Source organism: Accipiter gentilis, chromosome 10 (assembly GCF_929443795.1).
Source record: "Accipiter gentilis chromosome 10, bAccGen1.1, whole genome shotgun sequence".
Lineage (NCBI taxonomy): Eukaryota > Metazoa > Chordata > Aves > Accipitriformes > Accipitridae > Astur > Astur gentilis.
The window spans coordinates 23060033-23080413 of record NC_064889.1 but is presented as its reverse complement, the minus strand read 5'-3'; the positions used below and the strand labels follow the sequence as shown (position 1 = coordinate 23080413).

At 46.4% G+C, this 20381-nt stretch overlaps 1 protein-coding gene across 1 annotated transcript in view; it reads left to right on the top strand.

Annotated features, from left to right (window-relative positions):
• Nucleotides 1-20381, top strand: part of IGDCC3 (immunoglobulin superfamily DCC subclass member 3) — a 106181-nt gene that overhangs the window by 59727 nt on the left and 26073 nt on the right. The window contains exons 3-6 of the mRNA XM_049811576.1: nt 2998-3142; nt 5834-5964; nt 11522-11659; nt 18544-18702. Of these exons, the coding sequence (XP_049667533.1) occupies nt 2998-3142; nt 5834-5964; nt 11522-11659; nt 18544-18702 (573 nt within the window). The remainder of the gene's footprint in view (nt 1-2997; nt 3143-5833; nt 5965-11521; nt 11660-18543; nt 18703-20381) is intronic.

The following is a 20381-nucleotide window of genomic DNA, read 5'->3' as shown; positions in this document are numbered from 1 at the left end:
CTACCCCACACTCACTATGTATGTGGACAGCACCATGATATGCAGGGAGATGGCAGAGGGAAGTTTAATGGGAACAGGGCTGCACTCACCCCATCTGATGACAGCAAAAGGGGCCTGGAGCAGCACCAGTCCCTCTGTTGAGAAGTGGATGCTGCATTGCTGGACAATGGAGACTACGGGCAGATGGATTAGAGGGTGCCTCTCCTCTTAAGAGCTCACTGGTGAATATTGTGATTGCATGTATTTATTTTTAAAATTATTATGGCCATTAGCATAGAAATGAGGTGCAGCTTCCTGGCTGCTGGCCAACCCCACCTGGGCTGGCTGGCATGCATCTCTTCTCTGTGGCGGCTGAAACAATAGCGCCCGGCTGATAACAGGGGTCCTGGCGTTTGCTGCTTGAAAGACAAGTGACAAACAGGAGCAAGCACTCTGCTGTATGAGTTTGTCCCAGTCATTTGGGATGTATATAAAAATCTCACATTGGTCAGCAGAGATTTAGCCACGCTGAGCAATGCCCTGTAAAGCAGTTGTGCTCCTATCCCTCTCTTTCCTTACACCCAGTGATTTATTTCCAAGCTGAAAACATCATCCCAGGTAATCACTCACGTTCAAGTTTTGTTGCTGTTTTACAGGAGATGCTACAAAAGCTTTTGTCTCTGCAACTGTAAATAAACTCGTAAACCTGTTTTAAAAATAGCATTTTGTAGCTCAGTGCATGAATTTTTAATGCATCTTCTGCAAACCAGCTGGTCTTGGCAAGGGTCACAGTATTTCCTAGGCATTTAACATAAAACTGTGCTTCAAAGCCACATTATAGGGTCGCTGAAGAGTAATATTTTACTTAACATCCTCATAACTGAATTATTTATAACTTTCCATGTTTTATTCATGATAAATATTAATACTAGTGTCTTTAAGAGTAGAGGTTATTGCTGCAGTTTTACCTATAAGAGATGATATTATTGAAATAAAGGAATGGCAATGAATTCTGTAGCTAGCAGAGCAAAGTCTGTGCTGGGGCTGTTCTCATTCACACCTCCTTCTTCTTATCAACCCTGTCAGCCACTGAAAAACCTCAGCACTGAGCATCTGTACATTTGAAAGGAATTTTCCTGCAGGCATCTGAATCTGCTTTTCTTTTTTTCATTGTTTTTTTTTTCTTTATTAAAGAGCTTTGTGTCTTTCTCATTAATTCTTGGATTCCTTTCTTGGTGAGAGTTCGTAAGATTTGGTTGCAAGATGCTCACCCTGGCCTAGGTCTTCAAATGGCAGCGTTGAAATACTCTGCAGACTCCCTCGAGCTCTCCTGCCATGGGCACCCCTAAACCTCCCATGTTTTGAAGCATCCCTTGCCACCTTGGAAGGGGAATCACCCCGTGTGGGAGACCTCTCAGCAGCCTTTGGGCTCCTTCCACATGGCTGAGTGCTCTGGGCCACAAGCAGTCTCACTTCAAGGCTAAATCTGTGTGAATTGGGTAAATTGCCATTCCACCACTGGGCTCCATTGCTTACCAGGGAGGATATTTGCATTAGCTTTCATCTTGGGAAGGGAAATATAATTTTGCATGATCTTTCGCTTGTGCTGATGTGTTCTCATCTGGCTGGAGCATTGCACAGCCACCTCCCGGTCCTGCTCTCATCAGTGCATCCCAGTGTGGGGCTGGCTGCCCATCCCAACCTCACGGTTGCCCAACCCTACAACCGTGTGGGGCTGGGGCTTTGCTCTATGTTACTCAATCAGCTTAACAAATCTGCAGTCAGCGGGTTGAGAGCGGTGGTTGCGGGAGCAGTGCGGGTTAATGCAACACATATTTAATGTATGATTGCTAATGGCCATCTCCCATCTGCCTGAGCCCAACTGGAGTTTGCAGATGAATGATTAAGCTGCCCTGACACATAGGCAGCTTGTTCCTTAGCAGAGGTACATTCATTACACTTGACGCATGTAAAAGGGGACAAGGCTTTCTTGCTGGCGAGAAGGGTATTATCGGGCTGGGGTGGCAGAGCAGGGGGCTCTCTTGGAGTTTATATTATATGACAATGTGAGACATCTTACCATGGATGCGGCACTATAAATGAATCATGAGCTAAATAACCACTGGGATGTTTATTAGCTTCAAATATGTTTATTGCAGAGTCAACAGGCAGCACCTTCCAATTAATTAATGGTAATAATTACTGTATTATTTATGTAGCTCTAACAGCATGCCAGAGTCTTTCCACACAGTGGTTATAGCTGTGGCTGTGCTGAAACGGGCTGGTCTGTATTCATCCTGCGTGGGCACACTGAGGTTTTTCCTTTGCTGTTGGGTGGTCCCAACCCCAAAAGCCTCGGTTTGCTGAGCTGCTGAGATATTGGCAGCTGCTTTTTCTATCGGCTGAAGCCTGTTGCTCCGCAGTGTGGGGGTGTGACTGTTCCTTCTGCAGTGCTGGAAGGCAGAGTATGCAATGAGCTGGAGCACCTGTCAAACAGAGATGGAAATCAAGGGCTGTAAGTTTTACTAGGGTATCTGGGAGCTCTTTTGGTCAAGGAATTTAAACAAAATGAGTTTAGGAGTCAAGCTATGCACATCAGAAGTATATTTACAGCAGATAAGACGTTGGCAGCAACAGAAAGGATAGACATCTCTTTTCTGATACAAGCTTGGATTTGAAGCCTGCTGAAGCTGTTAAGAATGACCTCTGATAAGTGTCAGTGCAGCATCTGTGTATCTCGCTGCCCCCATAGACCTTGCTGTGGAGCATGTGGGTCATGGTCCACTGTCTCCTGTCCTGGTTGAGTCAATCAGTTCAATGTGCAGAGGCAGATGTATAGCAAGAGCTTGCCACTAGTCATGTTTCTCCATGCAGGAGGCTAGGCTGCAAACCAGTCTTCCATTCTTGCATTACAGTCCCATTTGCTAGGTCTGGGAAATCGTGGTGTTTCTAGGTCATATGAAGATGTTGGATCACTCTTCACATGTGAATATTTTTGTTTCTCTTTATGTCTTCCAGCAATGTCTGACTTCCACATCCATCCTCAGAATGCAGTGGTGGAGGAAGGTGGTGTAGCGAGATTCCAGTGCCAGATCCACGGCTTGCCTGAGCCGGTCATCCTCTGGCAAAAGAACCGAATGCCTGTCAACACAGACAACGAAAGGTAGGACATGTCCAAGCTAGCTACTGCTGCCCTTTCTCCAGGTGGAAAAAGGTGGCTAGTCTTCTTATTGCTCTCACAGTTGTGCTAGGACACAACTAACCTGGGCTGAGTGTCTTGGCCAGCATTTCTGCCATGGAAGACTCATTCAGTTAATGTTGTGGGTTGTCTGGGCTCCTTCTGGCCAAACACTGTGCAGAAATATTGCATCTCCCAAGACAGCTAGATAAAACCTGCTAGCTGATTTTTGAGGGAGCAAGGGCTTGCATTGACCTTCCCTGCAAAGACCAGCCCTCCTCCAGGTTGACTTTCCAGCATGAAGAGCCCAACCAGCAATCCTAGCAGAGCCAGGCAGCTTTGGCATCCATCATCCCTCCATGGCTCCACTTTGTGCAACTCTTGCCAAGCCACATCCATGACTGAGGGTCTTTCACGTGGGTCTTGAACTCTTGCAAGCACTGAGTTACACGATGGCTTTCCTTCCCAGGTGGACTCCCATGTGTGTGGCAGCAGGGGAGCTCTGCAGAGAGCATCCCACAGTGCCCTGGGCTGGTGTTTCCCATGCAATCATCCTAAAGAGAAACCCCAGCTGCCCCCCTTCTCCAGCCTAGACCTGGGACGGCACGTCCTCGCTTCCTGTGTTTGACAGGCTGCTCCCATTGCGTCGGAAACGTCCCTCATCATGCTTTGATCCTCCAAGCAGCGGTGGGGCCCGGCGGAGGACAGGTGGCAGGAAACACGTGCTCCGTGCCGGCAGCCTCCGGTGGTCCCAGCTGTGGCTCAGGAGCCGCATAGCCGATGGTGGGAGACAATCGGTCGCAGCACACCTCAATCGTGAATTGACATCCGTGCATTGGGAATAGGCGAAACCAGGAAGCTGTAAATATTTTCCTGAAAGCCCCTATTCTTAAAAATGTCAGTTGTGCAGCAGAACGTGGTTGGGCTCTTTGGAGGCAGGAGAAAACACAAGGGCTGGAACAATGCCTGACCTTTTCAGCGTTACAGTGAACTTACAGTAGAAGGACCCAAGAGGCCCAACCCTGCTGTGGAAAACTGCAACTGTCAGGTTTTGTTTTTCCTTGTGTTTTTCATCTGAGTTTTTTTTAGCCCAGCACAGGGTTGATTCGTTAAACTTGATCTCCTCTGAAGGCTCCTTGCTCACACAAGTGCTAAACTGGGGATGTGGTGGAGCTGGGCAACTGGTCCAAGGTGGTATCAGTAGAAGTAAGGGATGCAGAACTGGGCCTGATGCCTTGTGTGCCTCCCAATGAGACATTGCAGGACAGGTGAAGTTTCTTTGAAGTCCCTCATGCATTATTGCCAGTTGAGCCCAGGGTCACAGGTGTGGAGATAGTTGGAGATGTGGCAGGGATTTGAGTGTGACTAGGACTTCTATCCTCTAAGACTGAGGAGCCAAGAGTTTTGTCCAATGCAGAGAGCCCCAAGCCGTACTCATCCCCACTGCTTCTCCACCAGGGAAGGGAGCTTGCCCAAGCCCGGGAGAATGTGGACTAGGAGCAGTTTCCCTATGTTTAGTGTCCTGATTTTGGCTTTTTGTAGGAGTAAAGTTATGGGGAAGGTTTTTATTGTCAGCTCAGTAGATTAATCTCTGACACCAATGGGCCTGGGTTATGAGGGTTGCTTCTCTAACTGAATTGGATTTCTGCATTAATCATGCTTTGTGCATTTCTGCGTATAAAGTGTATATAAATTTGTATGCCGAGTCTTGCACTTGGAGGCTTTGAAGGCAGAATAATAGCTTTGGAATTGAATCTCCTAATGCTGTGGGCAGATTGTTAACAAAAATGAAAGCTTCTTCTGGTATAATTCATCCAAAACAATGGGCATTTTAAAGTCCCAGAGAGATTGCAATCAACTTCGGGACGTGTAAAACTGATTGCTGTCATACTGCCACTGACGCCGAGCTGCGGGTTTGGAAACCAGCTCAGGGAGCAGGTTATAGGCACTTAACCATATGCTGATATGGAAAAAGATATTGTTCATCTTCCAGACGGAAATGGATTATTAACACATCATAGTGTAATGACTTACTACCAGCCAATTTAAACACATGGTTGCCAAGCAACCTGCAATGTATGTATACAAATATCTGTGTATGCAAGCACGATTTAAATGCAGATATGTTTTAAATATATAAAATATTTATTGATATTTATGTATGCCCACTCAGTATCTATTTTAAATGTGCTTTTCCATGCATTTGAGGTTTTAAGGTCATGTGGATTTGAGTCCTGGACCTGGGAGTGTGGAGCACACACTTCCCCTGATGCTTGTCCATGGTCACTGTGCTTCAGCTGATGAGTGATAACTCCCATGTCAGCTGTGTTCAAATGCAAATGCACTACGAAAGCTTTTCCACAGGTTAAATAGGAAGCATCTACTTTGTAGCCTTCCAGCAATAGTCATCCTTTCACAAGGATGCATCAGAAGATAAAGAAAGGGAACATGGGCCCTATAAAAGAAGACCAGAGGCTCAAGTATCCAAAAAAATAAAGCAGTGATGCAGGGGTAAGCATGGGCGCAGCCTGCCAGGGGCTGCATCTCCTAGGTGGTGTTGATGCCTCTGCACCAGGATGCAGGGAGCCAGCCTGCCTCACCTGGATGGGTGTGTAACCTGCTTTCACATCATGTCCTGCTTTGCAAGTTTTTGTTTCTGCTTTTCTCTTCCCACAGGTACACGCTGCTTCCCAAGGGGGTCCTCCAGATTACAGGACTGAGGGCAGAAGACAGTGGGATTTTTCACTGTGTGGCTACCAATATTGCTAACGTGAAGTTCAGCCGGGAGGCCAGACTCACTGTGTCAGGTTAGTACCAGTAAATGCTCTCCTGACTGTCTTTCTGTCTTCTTCCCACTGCTGGTCTGGCCCACGACTGTTTAAGAGAGCTTTAGGCTAACAGCACCGAGAAGCATCCCTCTGTCCAGCCATAGCACCTTCCTTGTTCTGGATTGTTATTAGTTCCTGCCAGATCAGTCTGTTTGATAGCAGATAAATCTGTCTCTTTGCCTGTAAATTAGTGCCAGTTTCTGGGTAGAGGGAAGACGGTGAGAAAATGAGTTACAGCAGCTTTACAATAAATAAATTCTTTTGGAAATGTAGAAGATTCATCATTTCCTTATGAGACCTGCCCACTCTGGAAGTAATTGCAGCACACAGGGTGATCAATTATTTATCTAATAGGGAAATTATGTTCTGTAGGCTGTTAGCATTGCATTGTGACTGAAGCAGGCTAACCTTTCTTTGGAAGATGAGAAGGAGAAGCCCTGAGCACCCCAGGCTGAATTTTGACTTGGTTCTCCATCCACATTTGAAGTCAGTGGCTGAAACAGGTTTTCACCTCTGAAAGCTCCAGCTGAAGAAATTACAAAGCCCTATGGTCTCCTCTCCAGAAAAAGGGGCCAAAATCACATACTTACTGTTTGATTTCAAGCTGCCGGAGGTAGGATATGATGAAGCTATAAGGGCAAACCAAAGCAACCCACATCCACTCTTTGCATGTGCACAAGTTTGGTCTGTTTGTGAAAGCACACAAAATGGCATGTGGAAGTGACGACCTCAGGCACAGTGAAGGAAGGATTAGGGTGCAAATACACTATCACTTTTCCATAGCTGTGCTGCCCTTCACTGACCTGCCCATTGCTCATCCTCCATTAGCTGTCCAGGTGGGACCCAAGCTGATTTCTTGGAGCCCCTTTGAGCAATAACTCATCGGCCAATTTCTTAACCTGATGTTAGATTGTCACCTTCTAGTTAGGCTTTCTTTGTTTGTCAGGCTTTTTAATTTAAAACACTTTTAGCTTCAGAAGTCTCCCTTGATGTTTCAGTAGCTGCTCCTAGTATGAAGGAAGTGGGATGTATTAAGTCAAATCATCCAACACAGCCTGATCAAGAAGCCAGGAGTGAATACCTTTGTGCGCTCTTAGAAATGCCTTTGATATGCTCAACCTACTTGTATGAAAACAGGACAGCTTGCTTCTCCTGGACTTCAGAGCATTTGTGGGTTACCTTCAGAGAAGATAAGAGTGCCAAAGAAGTAGTCACCTGCAAATTGTGGCTATGTCCTGCTGGCAAGGTGGCCTCTGAGATACAGGACTCCATGCAGGTCTGAACCCCCTCTGAGATGCTGGGTACCCACTCTGGTCCCCTGTGACAGCAGTGGTGATGCATCTGTGGGTCTCCAGTAGGGGACCATCCCAGATTCCCTGTGGAAATGGAGATAAGAGGCAAGGGAAGTCTGCACAGGGGTAGTTGGGTGTGTGTTTCTCTTTTAGTTTTTTTTATATGCAGCAAAGGGTCTTTCCCCCTTGAGCTGTGATCCTCCTGTCCATCAGATACACATAATTGCTGGTACCTGGTGGCTGGAGGCTTGCCAGCATATGCTCGTCTCTCACAGCCTGCCTTCACCCTCCAAAAACACCTGCCTGGCCAGTGGTTGTGGAGTAGGAGACATAACGCTTGTATCAAGTAGCAGATTAGCCTCTGCCAACTGTAAAAAAGCAGCGTGTGTGAAATGGGGTGAAGCTGAGGAGAGAGTGATGCTGTGTATATCAACTCTGATGAGGAAGGAAAGCAGGTTAACTGGTTCTGAAAGACTGTGAGCTTTTGATGCCTGTTACTTATCTGTTTTCTTGATCTATGTGAACAGTAGCCACGTGGAGGAAGAAAAGAACAGTAAATTATCAATATGGTGAAGTTCTTTGTGTCAGTTTACCAGTCTGAATTATTATTTCTCACAGGGCAGAAAGCACTAGTTGTTCTCATCTGACCATCCCTCATTTCAGATGGATATTTTCCAGGTTTTCTGTCTGTGAAATGTTTGTGGTTTTTCTCTTCCTTAAAGCAGTCAGATGATGAATACGGGCACCATGTGTAAGTGTCTGCTGAAGGGCTTGGACTGTGCTTCCGTGACTGCATGGCAGCAGAGCTGCTGTAATGGGATGTTTGCATGCTCTCAGTCCATGGAAAACCCATTGCACTGGGTTAAACCTCAGTGAAGAAGGTTTAGGCTCTGTGGTGTTTGCTAAGAGCTCACAAGTATCTGTTAGACCAGGACAGTTGGGTATGTGCTAGCATGTTAACCCTAGGCTTTGGCACACTGGCAAATGCTATGGCGTGCCACAGAGGTAGCACAGGGATGTTGCTTCACTGGTGTGGGGGTTTTATCAATAAATACTGAACTAATGTGAGTGCCGTTGTGCATGTCATTAGGCATGATGGGGTAAGCAGTAATCTTGCAGATCTTTCCATGGCCTCCCTCTTTTGTAGAGGGGTAAAGGCAATGATACTCTCTGCTCTTCATCATGGCAGGAGGGTTCCCTCTTCTCTTAACAGGGCAGCAACTTCAGCCATTGCTTCACCCACAGAGAAGCACTGGGTCTGCCTCACCAGGATGTCCAAACCGAGCCCAGGCTGGGGAAGGAGGAGGGAGAGGAGGGAGATGGGCTCTGGGAGTCTGTGCCCTGCTGGGCATTGCCACAGCCCGGCTGGAGAGGAAGAGGAGGGTGGCTGCTTGTGGGGGACGAAGGACCCTGCTTGCAGCACTTTCCTTCCTCTCCCTGGCAGCGGTGGCAGGGCTGCCAGCAGCGAGCAGCACAGATATGTCTTCCAGTCCTACTGATTGATTATTTTCAAGTGCCTGCTTAGTGGAGATGCTCCTGAGAGGCTGCCTGCATCTCTGCACTGACACCTTTTCAGCACGAGCTGCGGCTCTCTCTGCTGCTGTCCTTTTGATCAAGATCTGACAGCCTGGGCCGGCGACAATCCCATCCCCGCTAGAGTGCCTGCCACTTCCAGCGGTGCCGGGGACCTCCCCATCCTCGCCGTGGTCATTGCTGGCAGAGTCCCTGGGGACCACGTGTATCATTAGAGCCTTTTTCCTTTTCAAAATAAATCCCTGCCGTGTTGCCCTGAACCCTGTTGTGCTCCAGCAGCACTCCCCTACCATGAGTCCCTTGTTTTGTCACTCCTTCCTTCCCAATCCCACATCAAAGAGCTTTTCTCGTTGGGGAAGGAAACCTCCTCCTCAGTGGTCGGCCATGGTCAGCCCCTTTGCATGGTGCTGGTGTCTGACCACTGCATCCCTGCTGGGTCACCATCCCTTCTGGCCCTGGAGCTGGCACTGCCGTGGGCATTGGCTCAGCATCGAGGAGGCAGCAAGGCTGTAAGGGACCATTGCGTGGCCTTTGCAGGGGAAGGTGAGTGGTGGTGGAAATGCCGCTTCCAGAGCAGGGCAAGATTTCGCCAAACTCGGGGAGCTCAGCCCACAACTGAAAACCTGAATGCATATTTAGGAGTCAGAGCATAAATCAAAGGCTGTGATTTTTTTATTTATTTACTTTTTATTGCCCAAATAGAGTGGTTTATAAATTCTGGTTTGGTGTCAGCTCCTGTTTACTGACATTCTTGGGTGACCTTGGACAATTCATTTAATTTCTCTGTGTTTTGAAATATTGAAATCACTATATAATATGATGATAATATTGTATTGTTCTAAGCGTGAACATTTAGTATTGTGATTTAGAACAATAAATCTACATGGGTTTTAAAGGCACTCCGAGGTACTGAGGGGGAAGGTATTGTTTTTCAGATCTCTTGGGGTTAACCAGCCGGTCATATGAATTTATTGCACATTCTGGTTCTCATCAAAAAATCTGCATTTTATGGCTTGCAGTGAAATGCGTTTAGTGAGAAAGTCAGCTCTTAAGTCACACTGACACGGTGATTTTTCTTGGATTTTGCCCATTTAGACACAACCTCTGAGTCGCCTTATGGCTCCGCGTTTAGCCCCTGTAGGAATGATTAACAAACGAGCCGCTCTGATCTGTGCTTGCCCTTGGACCGCTGCAAAATCCCAAACTAATGCCCTGACCTCAGCCCCTGAGCTGCTGTGAAAGGGTAATGCTAAAAAGTGCCGGAATAAAAGAGGTTTTTTTCTTGAGGAAAAGCCCTTGTAGATGGATTTTGGTGGATCACTTCTCTTTGACAAGCTTTTTGGACATCGGGAAGTCCATGTACAGGAGTCAGCGTGGGATGGCCCCTACAGCAAAGCCCGGCGCATGGCAGAGCTCAGCTCCCCAGCCCTCCCTGTGCCCCTCTCCTGCTCAGGGGCAAATGACCACCCAAAATATTTCTCTCTGCAGGTGTACAGAGCATTTTTGCCAGCAACAGCTGTTAGACTGTTGAAATTCCTAAACACTGCTTGACCTCAGCATATCTGGAGTATAACCCAGCTCTTGTTGGAAAAGGGGAGAAGGCTAATGCAGAGATTATCAGTGTTCCTGTTTACTGATGGAGAACTGAGAATATCTACTTTTTTCCCTCCTCTCCTGCTTCCAACAGATGAGAGTGAAGGCTGATGGGACCTTTGGCCCAGGGATAAGGCACTTTTTAGGGACTCAGGAGATGCTGGTTCAGCTGTGGTATACCTGACACAGGATGATGATTTTGTCCCCTGGTCTCCTCCTGTCTGGTGAAATGTGGTTTCTTTTGCTTGTCCTGTGCCTGTCTGGTCTCCAGAGTCCTTGTGCCAGGGCTTGATTTTATTATGGGTCTGTGCATCATCTTGTACAATGGGTTTCATTCTTGGTTGCTGCCACTTGGTGCTACTGTAGTGCAAATAAATGATTAGCAATTGCATCGTGAGCAATGATTGTATCATGATTATATCAGAGCAATGGGATGCATCCTCTCCCTGCACCCAGTTAAACCAGAGTGGGCCAGGACAGGGGTGCTGTAAAAGGCAGGGAAATGACCACCCTGTGGGCTGCAGTCATCAGAGGAGTTTCCTTGAGTTTCCTCTCAAAAAGATGCTCAGCAGGAGTCAGGGACTGGCACCTCCTTCGCTTTCTATGTCCCAGGACAGGACTTTTGGAGCAAAATGACACCAGCAGCAGGAGAGAATGCTCACAGAGAGGCAGATTTAGGCACTGTGGACTGCATGGATTACTTTATGGCTTGAGATGCTGAAAGATAAAGGAACTCCTTCATTTATTTGCATTCCTGTCTGTGCGAGCCATCCTGCAGCTTGTGTCCTCCCTATATACCATGTTTTTCCGGCACATCTGCTCTCTGCAGTTCACAGCGTGGTTCCTTCTTTGTGCTGCCCATATCTGGGTGTTAACTGGGCTGCTTTTGGCTGGGACAGTTGGCTGAGGGGTTTTCCCCAGGAGTGCACACTTAAAACACATTCAGACAATGTGACTGTCACACAAACATTGTGCTCCTTTTGTTTCATGTACATCTCAAATTTATTGATGATTACACCAGCCACATCATTTGTACTTAGAGGATGCATGAAGCCCTTGGTGTTTTCATTAAACAAAAGAGGATCAGATGCGTTTTAACTATGATACTGTCCTTGCAGGCTCCCACTCCACCGTTTACAAGGACCCCATGATTCTCGTTGGTCCAGAGAACCTCACACTGACGGTGCACCAGACTGCTGTGCTGGAGTGCATTGCAACAGGCAATCCCCGACCCATCGTCTCCTGGAGCCGTCTAGGTAAGCCCTGGTGGTGACCAGGATTTCCTCCTCCTCCTCTCTATAACTGTCACCTGGGAAACAGGTAGGTGCCACTGACCATTTTATGCAACAAGTGATTCACCCTTTCCCTTCCCACTGAAGTTGTAGGCTTGAAGTGCTTTGCATCCTCGTGTCTACACTTTGGTTTTTCTTTCTGCCAAGATCCTGTTATTACCTGTTAGAGAAATGGGTTGGTTAAACCTGCAGACATTTCATGAAAGGTGATAATTTTATCTTTCCTCGAGTGACAGCATCTTCTTCAGCTGCATCAAAAACACCACCATTGTTGGCCTAGAGAAGCAAAATCCTACACAAACACATCTTTTGCATAAAACAGACTTGAAAGAAACTCGCTGCCTGTCCAGGGAGTTTTAAAAAAATTTTGAGGGGAAGAGAGTGTTTAAAGTAGCGTGTCTGAAGCTGTGAAAAAACAAACACTTGCTGCTGGGGTCCATGATATTTTTTTAATCAGCATGGAAACCAAAGGCAGTGTCTGATGGCATCATACAAACAAGGAAGGACAAAGTGCTATCTTTCTCCCAGTCTGAAAGCAAGGGTTATTTTAGGTTCTAACTTTGTGATAGTAGCTCAGAAACGATTTTGCTCAGAGCAACACTTCCATTGCCCTACAGAAATCTGAGCAAAGAGCTAATGGCTTTTGGTTTGTCTTCCAGAGCTTGTAACTCCACCTGTGTGCACTGTGGGGTTGTGTTCAGTTAGTATCTCCCAAGCCCTTGTGGTCTGCGAGGTCACATCATTTTGGGGATGCTAATCTCCCCGAGTCCCCCAAGGTGGCTGTGAAGCACAAACAGGGGTAATCTGGCCTCATGCAGCTGTGCTGGATGTGGGACTTCACCCCCATGACTCTCCAAGGGTCAGGGTCCAGCTCGTGGAAAGGGTGACTTCCCACTCCAGAGCCATCTGCCAGGGGACAAGGACACATATCCAGCATCAATTCCACGATTTCTCCATGTTTGCCCTCCTGCTTGCATCCTTTGGTGGCTTGTAAAATCAGCTTGTGTCTGCCACTAGCTGGTTTTTTTTTTCCTCCAGAGCCATAACGGTCAGATTGATGCTTTTTTAAAAATTCCCCAGGTACGCTGTATCACTGTTTTGGTTCTCTTGGACACAAGGCGGCTCTACGTTAGCGCTCCACTATAATAAACTACTTTATAATTGCCTTAATTATAAGTGCTTATTACCTTCTTCAAAACACTTGTCTCTATAGAGCAGTGCAATAATGAAGATGTAGTAGCTTCATGTGATGTTTGTCTGGATGGTCTGAGCTCAGCATTGCCTTCCACCAAAAATAAATACCCTCTCCATGCTGCTTTGCAGCACAGCAGCAGAATTGGAGATATTGAATGGGAAAGAGATAGCGTTATTTTCCCTCCCCTTCAGCAGGAATGTTTCCTGTTCAAAGCATCACAAGATCTTGTTTAGTATTACACCAATCTCAACAGCGATGTGGCGTACAGGCTCTCTGATGAGTTGGTGGGTTTGTCATCTCTTTGTAGCCATTTCGGAAGTGCTTTCATGTCTCCATGTCTGTGTGATCAGGAGAAGGGAGAGGGGTTTATGCTGGACAGGGAGGTCCTCTGAGCATCTGTCATCTGTACATGTGGTTTCCTCCTGTGTAAAGGTAGTCTTCCTGAAGTTCCTCCTACAGAGCTGGTTTAGCTTAGATACCCAGTTAATTTACTCAACTTAGAAAAAAAACCCTTTATCCACTCCCAGAAATAAAAAAATCGTGGCCACAAAATCTTAGAGAGATGCAGCTGCTTTAGCAGTAGGCCTGACTTAATTTAAACAAAAAAAGTCATTTTTATGCGAACATCTTTCTTGCCTGGTTGAAATAAAGAAGAGTCGTGGCATTGCCGTGGTGCCAGCTCTTTGCACAGGGATGCTGCCGTTTTGGAGTGTCTGTCTGAACCCCATTGCTCACAGTTTTGATGTTGTGGCATTTCTTCTATCAGAAAGGAGCGAAAGAACAATTTTGCTTTCACAGCTTTCTCGTGCAGGGGAAAGCAAGCCATAAACAATATTTGCAATTTTTGCTTTGGCTTTGCTAAAGCCTCGGTGGTTTTCAGTGGTAAAGGCATCTATATTTTGCTTGAAGGAAATCATTCAAATTCTGGGCCAGTTTTTGAGTGTCACACAATCAATTTTGAATTTAATTTCCTTGGGAATATGTTGTAGCCCCTGACCACAAACAGAATTCCTGTGTCTCACCGTGCATGAAATGTCAACATTCATTAGAGAGCAGGCTCTGAGAGAAATGTAAAATCATTAAGGGTTTGTTCAGGGAAGATAGGGCTTTTCCTTTCAGAGCTACGCACTTCAGGCTTGGACCTGTATGTGTGCACAAATGAATATCCTGGGCACTTACTGCAAAGCCTTTTGAATGAATGACGATTTTAATGTATCCTTACCCTTTAACTGACAGGCCACTGAGCTGGCCTCCATAAAAGGTACCAAGGCAGAATAATAAACTATTTAGAGAGATACAGAAAAGTGAGGCGAGAAAGAAAAGACAGCGATTATCTGATAGCATTATACAGAAGTTGTCAGAAAGGATCACACAATGGGAAGGAAATTACTAAAGAGGGAGCCATTCAAGAAGTAAACTATACAACAATTGTAGGAGCCAATTAATTGGTAACTTATTGGACACAGAAGCTTGCAATAGGTGGCTGACTGGTTGACAGGAGCACGGTTCCTGTAAGTGTTTAGAAATAATAGAGTAAATTTCACCACTTCACATACTGAATAGTCAACTGTTGCAATGTACTCTAAATATGCTAATCCACAGTGCCCAGTGTCCGCCGGAGCAGGAGACCCATGTGTCTAAAAAGTGGAAGGCTACTATGGCACAATACAAAGAATTCACAAAAGACCTAAATGATCAACATTAGAAAGTTGTTACTTTCTTTCTACTTGCTACTTATAAAAGAAAGGCATTCGTGTTGTTGCATATTCATATTGCCTGGCATGTTTTAACAGGTCTCCGTAATTGGTGCCGGTGTGCCAATCACTTGGTTAGCAGGCGGGAATGGACTCCAGAAAGCATCACATACACCTTGGAAAAATAAATAATGTGGCTCCCAAACCGCAGGCATCTTTCATCCAGCCTTCACCCCAATGGGGAACCTGGAAGCTTCTACTTGTCCATAGCCAGAGTATCTTTTGGGAGCATCTCCCATTTGGAGAACAGTCTCCTTTATTAATGGGTTGCCTGGCTGCTCTTCACAACCAGCTGAACCTCCCCCTTCTGCCCTCATCAACTGAGGATCGACAGAGAGAATCTGTCAGACATTTCCACCCAGACTGGCTTGTTTTCAGCCCTCAAATTTTCTGATTTTGACTTCGTAAAAGGAAGTAGAAGGTCATGTTAAATGAGCAGCAATTTCAAGCCTGTGTGGGTCCTGAGAGCTTTGGGAACTGAGCAACAGTGTTAGCTTTTGCAGTCTTTCAGATCTCCTCCATGGAGAGATGACTTTGTGATGGCAAGTGATGCCAGGAAGGTGTGTTTTCAGGGTTTGGATCCGTTGATCCAAGACACTCTTCAGGTCTCCGTGTAAGGGAAACAGGGTTAAAATAGATAGCAACCTTTGCAAAGCAGGTGTGAGACATCAGTCCCCCTGCACAGCACTTCTGCAAAGTGCTGAGCTTTCAGGATGCAAGGAATTTCTTGTGTAAATACTCTGTATTATTTATACATGTTGTCAGTGTTACTAAGTTGGACTTAATATTAGCTGAAGACCTTCTAACTGAACACAGAATGGCTCAGGTTGAGTGAGGCACAATACAGTAAGAAGGATGGAACAGTCTGGGAAAGTAGAAATATTTCTCTAGAGGCCCTTTTTGGTGCTTTTTGGAAGGGAGGAGTTGAGTAAGAGGCACATAGGATGATCTGGCACAGTGATCTTTTCTGGCTGTTAGAGGTGGCCACAGTCTCTGAAACAAATGGCAGATCTCCTGAGGTTTCTGAGCTGGAGAGCTTTGTTCTTCAGGGAAATGAAGGATGCTTGGTTGACAGGAGATGTTTCTTTAGACCACCACACCTCTAATTAATAGTTGCAGCTAGTGAGATAACTGAGGACATATCGATGCCGGTATTTGGACCCAGCTGCAGGCTGGGTCTTTGCATGCTTAAATTATGTAGCATGTTATAAATAATACAGTAAAACTACTGACATTCAAGTCACATTTCTGTGGTATTTCTTAAGGCAATGATGATATGAAGCATCCAGGTATGGCCACTTTGCATCTTCACTGGTCCCATCCCTCCCTCGAGAGACAGATATTTGATTTTTACGCCTGTTGTAAATATGGACTTCCAAAAGGTCTAATTTAAAAGATGAAATCAAGTTCAATTTGAATTTAATTCAGACCTCTTTACACTTCAGTTCAAATGATGTTTGAAAGGAATGGTTCCTTCTTATTGCTCATTAAATGTGGGACAGGTCATGTTTTACTGTCCTTTTTATGGCTGAGCCATTTACCGCTGCAGTGGCTTGGCCAGCTATGTGATCATTTAATCATTTAATGACATTGTTTTTCTCTCTCTGAAAGACCTGAGCATTTTTCTTTGCAATGCAAATAATGAAGTACTCTGGCATTGCCTGCCTAATGAAGCAAGGAAACCTTTAAGTTTAAAAATTTCCTGAAAAACAATATATAAAGAGCATAGCAGGAGATATGTTTGTGAAGTGCTTTGTAGCTTTCAGTCCATGTTTTGCCGCTGTTTCCTAGCAGGATGCTGCCGTTAATCTGAAATGGGATCCCTCACTTCTATGGCCCAGGCTTGAGAGCTGATGAATGTGCGCTGCTTTCACTAATGCTGCCAGAGACACTTGCTCTCCATCCCATCACATGCCTTTCCATGGGGATCCAAGCACGTGCTGAGCAGCAGGTTGCAAAGTGGCATTTCTGGGTTGATGGTTATTTTGTCCCTCTCCTTGAATGCTGCTTTGCCTTCACATTTTTCCAATCTATCCCAGAACCTGTTGGTTATGAATGGCCCAGATCCTCATAATATTCTTTATTATGCAAAGCATGATATTACAGCTAAAGCATATGATTGCAAGATAACTTTTAACTAGCCCTGCATGCCTGTCTTTGTTGAAGCATGAAGCCTGCCCAAGGTCAGGGATGAGCCAGGTCTCTGTCAGGGGCTGTGTTGTTGTAAAGCAGAGGCTATGAAGGAAATCCTTGGGGATAATGGGGTGTCTCAGGGTGACTGCAGCAACCGCGTGGCAACTTGCATTTCCCGCTGCGCTTTTCATGAAGGTTTCCTATTGCTGGATAACAGCAGAAGCAGCCACTGAAGTGGTTCTCTGCTGTAAATATTGGTAACCAGCCTGAGTCTGAGGTCCTTCAGCACTAAATGTCCTTGGAAACTGTTCTGCCCACTGGATGATGATACATTTTAAAGCAGGTTGAACAGCTATCACCTAGCATCTCTCAGGAGGTGGCCTACAGGAGTGGAGACCAGCTAGAGAATCTCAGGTCTTTCCCCATGACCCACTGCTTCCTACAAAGCAGTTCTGGTTTTATTTGGCTTCTTCCATTTCCTTAGCAAGATTATGGTACAGACCAATATAGCTCCAAGGAGGAATTTTTCAGATTCATTTTTCCTTTTACTAGCCACAACTTTGAAGCACAAGACACAGGCTCTTCTGCTGTTGCGGAGCACACATGTATGGAGGGCTTGTGGCATGGTCAGGTGGGGAGATCACCAGGGCTGGTGCTTGCTTATCCCATTTCTGTAGGTTCTTTAGCCTTCTCCATGAGCAAACACAAGAAAGAAACTGGATTGCCGTTTCCCATCTGATGAAGTGTGCTCCTTTAACTGCTCCTCCAGTAAAACTACACCCCTGCCTTGCCCCTCTGCTCAGACACCCTGACACATGCTAGGACTGATTTAGAGCTGCCTTTGTCAGACAGTGTCTTAAAACACAAACCAATGAAACAATAAAAAGCAATAGCCTGATACTAATGAAACACATTGTAATTAGAGCTGGCTAGGAATTTTCCAGTGAAAACAGACTTTGTTGGGAAAAGGTGAATTCACTGATACTGAACTATTTCACGTTAAGCGCTTCAATTTTGAAGACCTTGTGCTGGAGCCCAGGCATGTTTTTTTGGAAACTTTGCTGCTCTCCAGCCAGCCTGCCTCAGACCCAGCACTCAGGATGGAGGCAGCCCTTTCCAGTTGCTCTTCCAAGCCAGAGCAGCTGAGCAGATCTAACCACCAGCTCAGAGTTTGGCCCCTTGGCCCTGAACTCTTGTGTGTTCAAAAGCTAAGGAATCAAAAATCCAGTGTTCACCTAGTTTCCAAAGCTGCAAAAATCCATCAAGGGTTAGAAGGCAAAAAGGCATAACTTCTGGCTCAGGAAATCACCAAGTCATAAATTGCTGCATCAGGGAAGTACTGCTGTAGGTTGGCTGGTCTCCTCCCCAGAGCACCTCTGCTTGGAGCAGGCTGTTGAGCTGGTTGGATCCCTGATCAGTTCAATGTAAGAAGCTGATGTGATTTAACTCGATTTAACTGTTCTGTTGAAAAGTGTTCTGGGTGCTTCATCTTGATCTGTACGGGTAGCTGAAAGCTTTCACATGTCCTGTGATGATGCCTTGGTTTTCCAAGCAGCACAAAGTGTGGGTTTGGGCAAACACCTGAGGATCCTGTTTTTTTCCAGAAGGCAGTTCTGCTAAGAGCATCAGCTAAAACCCACTGACTTTACCTGGCAAATCCCAGTAACAGAGCTTGGCACCACTCTATAAGTGCTTAGACTGGGCCTCAACGTGGACCTCACTCAAAGGTCCAGCATGTCACTCTTACTCTTTTCCCTTTCTTTCAGACGGCCGACCAATTGGCGTGGAGGGGATCCAGGTGCTGGGGACAGGAAATCTCATGATCTCAGACCTCACCGTGCAGCATTCTGGCATCTATGTATGCGCCGCGAACAAACCCGGCACTCGGGTGCGAAGGACTGCGCAGGGCAGGCTCGTTGTACAAGGTGAGCAAACCCGGGCCTTGGGGAGTGGTGATGCCCACTTCGCTGTGCCCTCTGCACAGGCCCTACATGTCGCCTGGGCGCTGTGATGGGTTGGACAGATGCTGACTTTGCTTCTCTGATGGTATCAGACAAAGGACTTCTTCTCTAGACACATGGTTTTCCAGGTGGGTGTATGTCTCTGTGTCCCACACAGATGAGTGGCAACCAGGTATCAATCAACTGAGGCCTCAGCTGCACGGGTTGCAATGGTTTCCCACCCCATCACAGGCATTTATCTGGCTTAACAGACACCAGTTGTTACTTGTTATCATACTTGTACATCTCCGCAGAAAGCCTGGGCTGAATTAATCAGCCAAATTCATCTCTCACCTCTGCATGGTCCTTAGTGATATGGGGACATGGGCACTGCTCTCATATTGGATCCTTCTGCATGATAGATATCGCTCCTGCAGTGATATCCAGGAGTGGATGTCACTCACAGAGTATTGCTCTCCAACTAAAATGGCACCAGTAAGTCTAAAACCATTGCAAAAAAGTCAGTGAGAATGTTTTCTTTAGCAGTCAACACTGTATCTGAGTCCCTTGCCATGACATGAGCAAAGCACCGTTTGGGGGCCGTGCCCCAGAGATGCAGGTTGCTCCCCTTCCCCATAGCAACTGTCCTGAAATGCCACTTGGAAAGGGTGATTCAGACCAGAGTAGAGGTCAGCACTCAAGAAACCAAACAAGTCCCCTCCACATGCTCCGTGTGACCAGTCTCCATGTGAGGGGAGCCAGGCAAGTATTTCAGAAGGCAAGCCCAGCTGGCAGTGTGCTCTGAATGGCAGTAATCCGCCCCTGATTACAGGCACTCACCTCCTCTTCAAGCTAGTCCACTTAAAGCACCTCGCGCTCTCATCAGTTCACTCATTAACCATTGACTGATGATATCCTGAATCTAAAATTATACACCTCCTGCCGGAGTGAGCTAATTGAACCTTTCATGCTGGTGATGGGGAAAGTGCCCTGCTCCAACCTTGATGCTCACCTGACAGGTCCCGGGAGTCACTGGCGGTGATCTGGCACCACACCGCTTGTGCAGCAGCCGTGGTCCCTGGGTGCTGGCATCCCTTTCCCCCTTTGCCTTGGGAGCAGCAAGGAGCAATGTAGAAAGGGTGCTTATACAGCTGCTCATGCCTCCTGAGTCCCAGGTGCTGATCAGACATGAGAGGAGGTGAAAACTCACTGTTTCTTTTGGCATTGGATTTCTGGGTGAGCAATGCAACGAGGGGGCCTCCCAGCTGACTGGGGATGGGCACACCTATAAGTCCCCTTATTAAGAAACACCAACACAGGCATTAATAACAACCTCACTGTACTGACACAAGTCCTTTAGAGCTGCTGCAGGACAGCTCTGCATGTGGTACATGTAGCAGAGGTCTACCAAACCCAAATGCCAAGCTCATGTCCAGGACGCAGGCAGGCAGACCTGAAAGAAATTACTTGGAAAATCTATGAAGTTGTAAAAATAAAGCTATTGAATACTGTTGACTGCCTCTATTAGCAATTGGATGGGAGGGGAAAAGGTAGCACAACTTCTTGTTGCTACAGATCAGCAGTTTTCAGTCTCTTCGGAGATTTGAGCATTAGCTCCTGAGCAGCTGGTCTAGTGCTGGAGTTCATCTGGGGTAGAATTACTG